This window comes from Apis dorsata, unplaced genomic scaffold (genome assembly GCF_000469605.1).
Source record: "Apis dorsata unplaced genomic scaffold, Apis dorsata 1.3 scaffold_293, whole genome shotgun sequence".
NCBI lineage: Eukaryota > Metazoa > Arthropoda > Insecta > Hymenoptera > Apidae > Apis > Apis dorsata.
In genome coordinates, this window is record NW_006263568.1 from 118,744 (window position 1) to 129,541 (window position 10,798).

The following is a 10,798-nucleotide window of genomic DNA, read 5'->3' on the forward strand; positions in this document are numbered from 1 at the left end:
ACTCTCGCTCTTGCTCTCTCTTACTCTCGCTCTCGCGAACGACCTAGATTCATTGTCTCCAATGTAAACTATGCCGTGCATATCTTCTTCTTTTCTTTTTTTTTTCTTCTTCTTTTACGTTGGCTGCCTTATGAAAGCGATAACCTGTGCAAATTGTGACGATTGTATACGATGTTGAAGGTTTCATTTGCATAACATTGGAATGTTCCATCGAATAATTTTTTTTCTTATTTTTTTTTTTTTTTCATATTTTATGTTATATTTTTTTACATTATGTCTACATAAACTGGATTTTTCTTACCTGTCATAACGATATTCTTCCAATATCTTTCTCTTATCACGAAAGATAAAAAAAAAAAAAAAAAGAATTTTTACAACGAAAGTTAAGTTAAAAATTGTTGCAATAGTAAAATAAAATATTAAATAAAAAAATAAATTTAATTATTTCAATTTTAAAAATGTAAATGTTTTTTAAAGGTAAGTTATACTTTTTCTTTCGTTGATATCATTGATATATGATATTTACGTATTCCAATAATCGTACGATGTTAATAAATGCGACAGGAATAATGTTTTTTTCATTACGTTTTTAGCATTTTTTATTTTATCATTATTTAACATTGACTATTATTCCATTTGACAATATTTTATCATTCAATAATGTGAAAAATCAATTCAGTCTATTTTCAAAAAGATAGATCAATTGAAATGACAATTTTTATTTTAAAATTTAAAAAATAAATATTTTCTGTATAAATTGTGTATTAACTAAAAGATTGAAGTTGTACACATTATCAATAATTTAATTTCAGAAAATTACACAAGGAAAGTGAATTATTTATAATTGATAATACATGAATTATTATTTTATTATTATAAATAATAATATAGTTAAATATTAAAAAGATGATATATATATATATATATAAGTTAATGAATGTTAATATATTCATGTATTTGAAATAAATCTTATTTGAGACTTACTTATTAATTTATAAACAATTTAAGATAGCGTTAGATGGAGCGAGATAGAGCAAATAGTTCTGCCCTCGTCACATCGAGGTCACGCATTAACTTCGTCTCGTTTCATCTAACGAAAATCTAAATTGCTTAGTAAATGAACTTCAATCGATATTTTTGCATATTATTTTTCTACTTGTTTTGATCTTTAGAATCCTGTGATAATGAATAAATAAATAATTGATCTTTAAATACATAGTAAATAAATTTAACCATGATAATAATATTATTAAGATTTGTTTGATGTCGTAATAATATCTTTTGTTTACAACTGTTGTTGCACTGTTTTTAATACATGTTGTTATATTAGATTATTTAATTTTTATTGTATTGGTTTAAAATGTTTGTTCTTAAACAAGTTTATAAAATCATTTCAATTGAATGACAAATTTGTAGAATTAATATGAGATGAATATTATGAATATTATATATGAGATGAATAATTTTACATTTTGATTATGATATAACAATAAATAATATAATTATAATGATTATTCATTTGAAAAAAAATATAAGATTTTAATCAAGACAAATTAAATAAATTATTCAATTTAAAAAAAATATAATGTTAATTCATATATAATGCATGTTATTTAAAAATTACTGTCTTGATAAAAATGTGATAAAATATTTTATGTAACATTGTGAATTAATTACAATTACAATATATAATAAAATTATTTTATTAAGAGAAAGTGTTGAATTATATTAAAAAGAAAATGTACATTTCTTTTGTGCATGATTATTCATGAGTAAAATATTTTTCCATTTCTAATTTAATATATAATTATTATTATTAATAATAATATTTCCACAAATACCGTTTTTTTGATCTTTTAATATTGATATTATCATTGTTCACATAACTTTTTATAGTTTATAAAATTGATTAATAACTGAGTTTTTTTTTATTTTTTTAAAAATAATTCTTCTGATAATTATATTTTTTTTCCAATTTTTTTTTCATTATAAAAAAATAGTAATATTATTTTTCATAAAGATAATTTATTTTTGATATCTTTGACGTTATACAGAAATGTGGTGAAAAAAAAATTTTATATCGTCAAAATTGAAATTATGTGATTATGTGATACGGTGATACTGTGACAGTGTAATAAATTAAAAAAAAAAAAAAAAAACAATATGGCTTCATATTTTCGATGGATAAAGGGGGGAAAGAAGGGGGATTATTTTGGGGCAAAAACAAAAAGGGCTTCTTTTGGTTGGGCCAAAGGAAGCGCCCCTCGTTTCCCCCCTTTTCCCCCCAAAAAATGAAGAAAAATTTTTTTTTTTTTTTATATCGTCAAAATTGAAATTATGTGATTATGTGATACGGTGATACTGTGACAGTGTAATAAATTAAAAAAAAAAAAAAAAAACAATATGTCTTCATATTTTCGATGGATAAAGAGTGGAAAGAAGGATGATTACTTTGGAGCAAAACCAAGAAGTCGTTCTTTAGATTCGAAGAGTCTCGAGGCATCAGGGATACGACTGATTATTCAAAATGTACTTGCAATTTATTTTTTTTTTTATATGATATAATTTTTCCTATTTTTTGGCAACAATGGTATTAACAATAATCATCATTGCAATGAATACATATATATATTCATTTAGATGTATTATTATTAATTAGCGTTTATGCTATTCAGGGTCTCGTTAAAATAAACACGTATTTCTGTTTCAGAGGACTGCGGCCCAACATCAATCTCAATCAACTTCACAAGGTAAGTACAAATATATTTTATATTTAGATAAATTTAAAATCGAGTATCTGATTATTGTTAATTCTATATAAATTAATAATAAATATAGTATATTCAAGATAATTAAAAAATATTTGTATCTGATAGCCGAAAAATAATGTATATATGATTTATTATTTTTTATTTTTCTTTATTTTTTATTTATCACAAAATATTGCGATGCATGTCATATAATCAATATTCAGATAAATATAAAACTACTAATAATAAAAAAAAAGTATCTTTTTTGTTAGAATATTAAATACATTAAATTATTAAATTGTATACACATTTTATTTTTTTTTTTTATTATATCAAAACTATTTATTATATCATATCTATGCATTTGCAATTTCTGTAACATTTAGATAAACATATATTTAATATATTTTATTATAAAATATGCTTTAAAAATTGGAGAATTATCTCAAGAGATAAAATATTTCGTAATAATTCACGATATCCACACTAGATGTCGACTTTAGGTCGTGTATTTAATATGGCGCGTATATTCCGAAGTACGTAGGTAGCCAATGCTGGCGGGACTTGCGCCTCAGAAGGTTTTTGTACCGCAACGCGTACGGTAGCACGTGCTTGAAAGTTGTTCACTTCGTATTCACTTACCAGCTTAATGATCAATGCCCGCGATTCTTTGAAATCACGAGTTATTATCGAAATTGTGCACGAATCATGGCCCGTTCTTAACCTAGAATCACGTTCGATTAAAACTGTTTTGTTGCGCGCGCGAATCGTCGCAGAAAAGTCGTACGTGCGAAATGTAACGTAACATCGAAGGAGAGTTCACACGGGTTTAGTTTAACGGTTGTAATACAAATCTTTCGATGTTATTTCCCTTGGTTTTTGCGAATTTTTGTTGATAACATTAACAAGCGAATGGCTGTTCAAACGGATTATAACAAGAACGTATCAATAACGGCACGATCTAAGATTGTAAACGTAAACACTATTACGCGTTGCTTATTATCTTGCGACAAATGTGTATTAGAACCGGTGTTTCCTTATTCGTCAATCGAACTTCGGTAGTTTTTATTTGTTGATGATCGACTTAATCGATGATAATTTGTTCGTTGCGCAAAATCTGTTTAATGGTGCTTCCAATCAATGTTCCCGATAATATCCATTTATGCGTCGAATTAAGAAACGTTTGATTTGTCAATTTTTTGTGAAGTGACAACCGGTAAAGTCATTACAAATTTAAATTTATTGTGCAAGTGATTATGTGTTTATTTTTGTTGATATAAAAAAGATTTTGTTTTCTGTTTATTTGTCTGATAGTGTTAAAAAAAATTGAACTTATTAAGCTCATAAGTTGTGAAGTGCATTGTGAAATTTAAAAGTGAAAAACAGAAATTGAAGAATCGTTCAACATATTTTAACTGATATAATCTACAACAGTTGGTAAGTGTCTATTAATAAATTTTTTCATTTCATTGAAATTTCATTTCCGTGATCCGAATCGAGAAACGTGGGCATTTATTCAATGAAGTATATATATGAACATTTGACATTATTTAAAGGTTCGAAACATCTTAATGTTATATCATGAATTTATTCTTCCAATTCTTATCATAATTCATAATTATACATCACAATTCAAATTATATTAAAATTCAAAAAAGAAAATATTAATGAAATAGTCATTCAAAATGCATGCAAATTGTTTTTTTTATTATGTATTAAAGTATTGAGATCAGTTTCATTTATATTTTCGTGATTGCATTTTACTTTTTTTTTTGCGGCAATGCAGACGAAAATTGAGTCATCGTGCTCATGTACCAATATTTTTGACCAATATGTATCAGTATATGGTGTATATCCACGCAAATATACAACATACATTTCAGATACATCATTTTCAATTTTCTCGTGTTCTTCTTTAGTCACTCCGTATGTATCTTTAGTCACTACGTGTGTGGTTATACTTGAATTAATAAGCAATAAAGAAGAAAATAACGAGTTTAAGGATTATCGTTTTTTTCAAGTAATAAATTTAATTCAAAGCGATATAAAACATTCTTTTACATATTATTTATTTCACTCAATCAAGGTTATATTGACATTAAAAATATAAATCGATTAATTTGTCATGTGTATCTAGACACTATCGCTCACGTAATTCACGTTTATCGTATACTTACCGTATGTAGGAATTTTAAAATAGAATTCTTTTGTGTATGTACATTTCAAAGCCATGTGTATCAATGAAGGTGAAAAACTTATCTTGATGTTCTCTGCAGCATGCAAAGAACAAAAAGTACATTCTGTTTAAAAATCACAAAAATGATAAACATTATTCTCTATATTTTATTAGGTTATATATTTATATTCTTAGTATTTGAAGAAAGATTTGCAAAGATATTTAAATATTTTAATTTTAATTTAATTCTTTATTTCGAATAAATGAATATTTAACTTAAAAGCTTTTAATCGTTCAAATACTTGAAATCAGAATAAAAATAAAAGAAATTAAATCATAAAGATATTTAGATTGATGATTATTTCATTAATTTCAAGAAATTAAATAATTAATCAGAATCAATTTACAAAGACTTAAAATTTTTATCAAAATCAAAATTTAAAATCATTAATGAAGATAATCTAAAAATATGTTATTATTTACTGTATTATATATATCTATATATATCTTAATCTACTGATTTCAGAAAATATGACAAATTATTTGTATCATCATTTGGCAATGCTATGTAATTCTATTTTAAATATTGAACCATACATTTTCAGAGTTAGAGATTTTTATAGAGTTAGATTACTGACCTAGTTGACATTAGTTCTACTACGGATCTCGTATGTGATAATCCAGCAAACTTTATTCGCTGTTAGAAAATTAGTCGTAGCTACTGCTCGTTATAGTTCATCCTTTTTCTCTTCTTTTTTTTTTTTTTATGCAAGATATGTAGGTCATTGATAGATCAAATTGGTTGAAATTAAATTTTAAACTCGTAATTATAAATTATTGTACGAAACATTTTACGTAATCAAAAAGTTTTAATATTCAATTTAAACATCGTTATTGTATAAAATATTGTGAATCTTTTGAAGTTTATGATAATTTTAAAACATTCTTTAGACAAAATCAATATTATGCTATAAATTTTAAAAAAATATATATATGTAACTTTTAATTTTTTTTTATTAATTTTTAATTATTTTTTAATTATTATAAATTTGTAAATTAAAAGTAATATATAAGTATATAAATAATACTTATTTAATTAATAAATAATAATTAAAAAATTGTGAAATTATAACATCAATGTTTCGTTATTTAATTTTATAATCCAAAAGTAAAATTTATAAAAATTTAGAAAATTTTAATTTTTGTACATCTTCGAATCAATTTTTTTATTTTTTTGTTTTTTGCAAATTTTTTAATTCTCTTAATTTCTTCTTAATCATAATCTTTAAGTAAAAAAACAAAATTTAATTACATTATCTATTCTATACAAAAGCTATACAATAAACTTTTTCAATTTAATTTCTATGCTTACAAAGAATGCTTTTTTTTAAAAATCGAAAAGTTAATTTTACTTTTACAGACATATACAAACAAAGTATTCCGTATAAAAGCAATTCTTAACAATTGAACACATAAACTCTTATAATTTATAATTTCCAAGGAACAATTGTTTTGAACTATAGATATAAAATATACAGCTGCGAAATTTTACTAGTTAGCATTTTTTGAACAAAGAATATAAGAGAAGAGTAGGAACACACGTTCGCACTACCACTAGTAGACAACACTTACGGACGAGTGGCGACATTGGTTCATCGGTGTGTGGCGTGCCAATATATAAGTAACCAATAGGAGCCGAGTTCCTCTATTCTGTCAACTCCTCAGAACATAGTAGTGTTTCAAGGATAGGACAAGGTCACACGGTACACAAGATTCTCCTCGTAAACAGGACGGATCCTTTTCTTATGGATACTTTCTTTTACTCCCGCTCTTATTATGATGTAGTCGAGAATAAAAGGATACTTATAATTACATTATGCATAGCCGAAGATGTTATTATTTTCTTAATTTTTATATTTTTATATTTTTCCTTTGTTTATGATTTTAATAGAATTTCAATTTTCTTTGCAATTATATCGTAATTAAAAATGAAAAATATTATTGTGTTACTTCTATATTTAATTTTAGAAATTAAATATATCTTAAATAACGATATTAAACATATTGATATATTTCATATATGAATTGGAAATGAGTTGATATAAAAAATTAATTGATTATTATTTACTTGACAATTTCAATTTATTCAATTTTGGCAAAGATCACATATCTAACTGAGCTTCATATATTAATAATAATACAATAAATTTAAATAAATATATATTAAAAAATTTTTTCAAAAGGAAGCCAAATTTATCGAGAGAAAAACTTATGATGTAATAACCGGTTTTCAGGTAATACTTTCGATTATTCGTGAAACACAATTTACATACTTTTAGATATGTAGGTCGATCGTCGAAGTAATACACGCTTCTTAAGTAGTATGGTAAACGCTTCACCACAACTGGAAATACAGTAGTGTAGTACTGACGGGTCTTCATCGACCTTGAAGAACCGGTTTCAAGATCCACATGTCGATAGAATCGATGTTCGAAACCGGAAACGTGTTTTGGGAGAAGTATTGTAATGTTAAAACACTTGTTTATGGATATACATTCCTTTATACATGATATAATAATATTATATATCGATTTTCATTGTTTCACGCATCTATGTTGGGGCAGCATTTATATAAGTTTCTAACTTAACCTCTCTACACTCTGAAAGAATTCATAGGTTAGTTGCTTATTCATGAAGAAAATATTTTTTATGCTATTACGTATCGATGGTAAAATAAATATTTTATGAAAGAGTGTGAAAGATTTATTTTCATATGTACATTATCATTTACAGTCTTTAAATAATTATTTAGTAGATGCAAAATAAATAATTCCTTTTTTTCCTTTTTTTATTTTGAATAAGTTTTTCTCTTATTATTAATATTATATTATTAGAATTTTTGTATTATCAATATCACATTCGTACTAATGAGAACAAAAATACTTTTAAAAATTTCATAAATGTGAGATAAAATATATATAAGTTGATATATATATATATATTTATATATTTATTAATATATTTGTTCGTGATTATATATATTTAACGTGATTATATATATATTTGTTTTTTTATGTGATTTATTATAAACCTTTAGTTGATTTCACTCATAAATATCATATTTATCACCTGTCATTTTGTTTACGATATTGCTTATTGGAATGCATAAACTATTAATAATTACATCGTTCAACAAGGCCACATGAAATGAAACATCATCAATAATTTAACGATTTAATTATTTTTGACAGCACAATTTTAGACAAATGTTTCCAAATAAGAAATATGTATCTATAAAGAATTGGATATATTTAATAGATTTAAAGAAATTTATAAAATACAATGAATAATAAAAAACTATTATTTTCGTATCAAATTTTGATATAATACGAGTTGTGCAATAATATAGTAGAAGTTTCGAAAATCCCATTAATGTTCTATCTTATTAGCTAGATCCTCATATATTTCGAAATAAACATCACATTATATATATAGTATTTATATATACTATTTTTTTTAAATCGAATTACAATTCATTGCAAGGACTTTTGCTTGTAATCCACATCTCAAAGTCTTCGTGACGTAATACTTCGTTGTATACCCTGCTATGATATCGAATTTCCAAGTCTGAAAAAGAATTGGCCCTTCGACGTAGTCATTGTATGCTGCATCACCTCACTGCAGTTAATGCGCTATAATCAATATATGTATATTATACGTATACTATATACGTATGTGGCATATATTTTCGCGAGTATTCAATAAAATAAACGAATATTTTTAAAATCGTGATAATATTCTATAAGAATATATTTCAACTTATCAATATTGAAATATATAAAATATATAAGATCGTGCTCATATACATATAATTAAATTGAATTAAAAAATATATAAAAATAAATACATTTTTTTTCATTAAGATTTGAAAAAAAAAATTCAATGTTTCAAATATAGTTATCAATCGATTTTCTCTCCATGTCTTAGCATTACTATATATTAACAGTGTGATGTAATACCAGAGATATAACCTAGTTACAATCTCCAGATATCAATGATCCGTAAACCTTAATGTAGTAATGCATTCGAATCATTTTTTTTTGCCCTTCTCTTTCTTCTTAATCTTCTCGAAAATGTATTATTCTGCGTGTTATTAATCGTATTCTGAAGCAAAATCTTTATATAGCAAAATAGCAGAAAGCAAAAGATTAGCAGACGTGTGTATTGTTCACTACTAAAAAGAACGGCTACTAATAAAATTCTTCGCGGAACGAAGGAACGCGTATCCCCACTCTTGATGCTCTTGGACGAGCTATCTTGCGTTCCTAAACTCATACACTATAGCTTACGCTTGAATATTCTAGTGGATAAAGAAATTCCATTAATACATATATATATTTATAAAACAATTAATTATTTTCAATTACAAAATCATGAGAGATTTCATCTTATCATTTTAATAAATTTTATTGTCTTTTTCTATTACACGATTAGAGTAATAGAAAAGTATATGTGGCTATGTTGACAAATAGCAAGCTGGAAATAAAAATGTGAGAATTCCTGTTTCACTCTGACTAATCGCATTTCTTTCGCGGGATTTTTTCTCAATAGTGTAAGTTGATAATGATGAATTTGATCATATTTTCTATATAGTTCTATATAGAACTATATATATATATGTATATATTCTTCTATATATATTCTATACATAGTTCTATATATATGTGTTTTGTATAGTGTAATAATACAAATTGTACGAGATTACAGAATTTTCTATTATCAATTTTGCAATGTCGATGAATAAAAATGCAGCACAATCGTAAACTTATTGTCAGTTGATGAAGTACAAAGTTTCAGTGATAGATAATTCGTTGCATATTCATGATAATTAGATGTATCCTGTAACTCGAGTGTTACAAAGTATCTTATCATGTTTTACTGTAACTACAACTACAACTATAACTATATACATATGCAACGGATTTTCAATCTTGGTTTTCATGAAAAGAAGTATAAGTATTGGAAATTCCAGTTTCTTAAGTAAATATTTATTAAAATATTTTTATCAGTAATAAATGAATATTTTTTGATATAGTATATTTAAATATTAAAAGAAGAAATTTATTTTGAGGCCTTCATTCTACGTATTATTTCAGCATTGAATAGAAATGAACCTTTATTCGTACCTAGCAGAGTTGTGCAGCAGTATACGTATATCTGTCTCTTGAGGATGACATATTCGTCTAGCGATACATTTTCACTTACATAAAGAAATACAAATACTATGTTGTTATTTGCGAATTGTCAGCTTGTTAACTTGCAAATGAAGGAAAACATTGTTTAACCAAGTAATGGAAAAGAATTTGCAGAATACCTTGACATGTATTTTTACTTTAAAAAGCTAAATTTAATTTTATCAATAATATTTGATAATATTTAAATCAAAGTATTTTTTTTTTTTTTTTGATATTATCGACCAATTTTTGTTTATGTCAAATTAAAATGCAATTTATTTGATAGTAAATTTATGTAAATTGAAAATTTTTTCAAACTAAAGAAATAGAACTTGAATAAAAATCTGTTTTATCCTTTAAATATTATATTTTATTTTATCTTTGCATATTATTTAATTACATTATACATATATATATATATTTTGTTACATTATACATTTTTGTTTAAATTTTCCATAAATACATAAAAATCTGCAATTTTTTTTACATACAATTTACATATGCAACGAAATAGTTTTGCATAAATTATTTACTGTTTTTTTTATTACATTGAATGTTAATGCAAATGCGCACTTAAAAACTTTTATTTTATTAAAACAAATATATATATAAATATATATATATATATATATATATAT

General features: G+C 24.4%; 1 protein-coding gene and 1 long non-coding RNA gene across 2 annotated transcripts in view; both read left to right on the forward strand.

Moving 5' to 3' along the window:
- Positions 1 to 10,798, forward strand: part of LOC102678539 — an 87,407-nt gene that overhangs the window by 24,189 nt on the left and 52,420 nt on the right. Inside the window, 1 exon segment of the mRNA XM_006617132.2 lies at positions 2,711 to 2,750. Within this exon segment, the coding sequence (XP_006617195.2) occupies positions 2,711 to 2,750 (40 nt within the window).
- LOC102678448 overlaps positions 3,083 to 10,798 on the forward strand; it is a 12,030-nt gene continuing 4,314 nt past the window's right edge. The window contains exons 1-2 of the long non-coding RNA XR_421998.2: positions 3,083 to 4,187; positions 6,520 to 6,527. This is a non-coding gene — a long non-coding RNA (uncharacterized LOC102678448). The remainder of the gene's footprint in view (positions 4,188 to 6,519; positions 6,528 to 10,798) is intronic.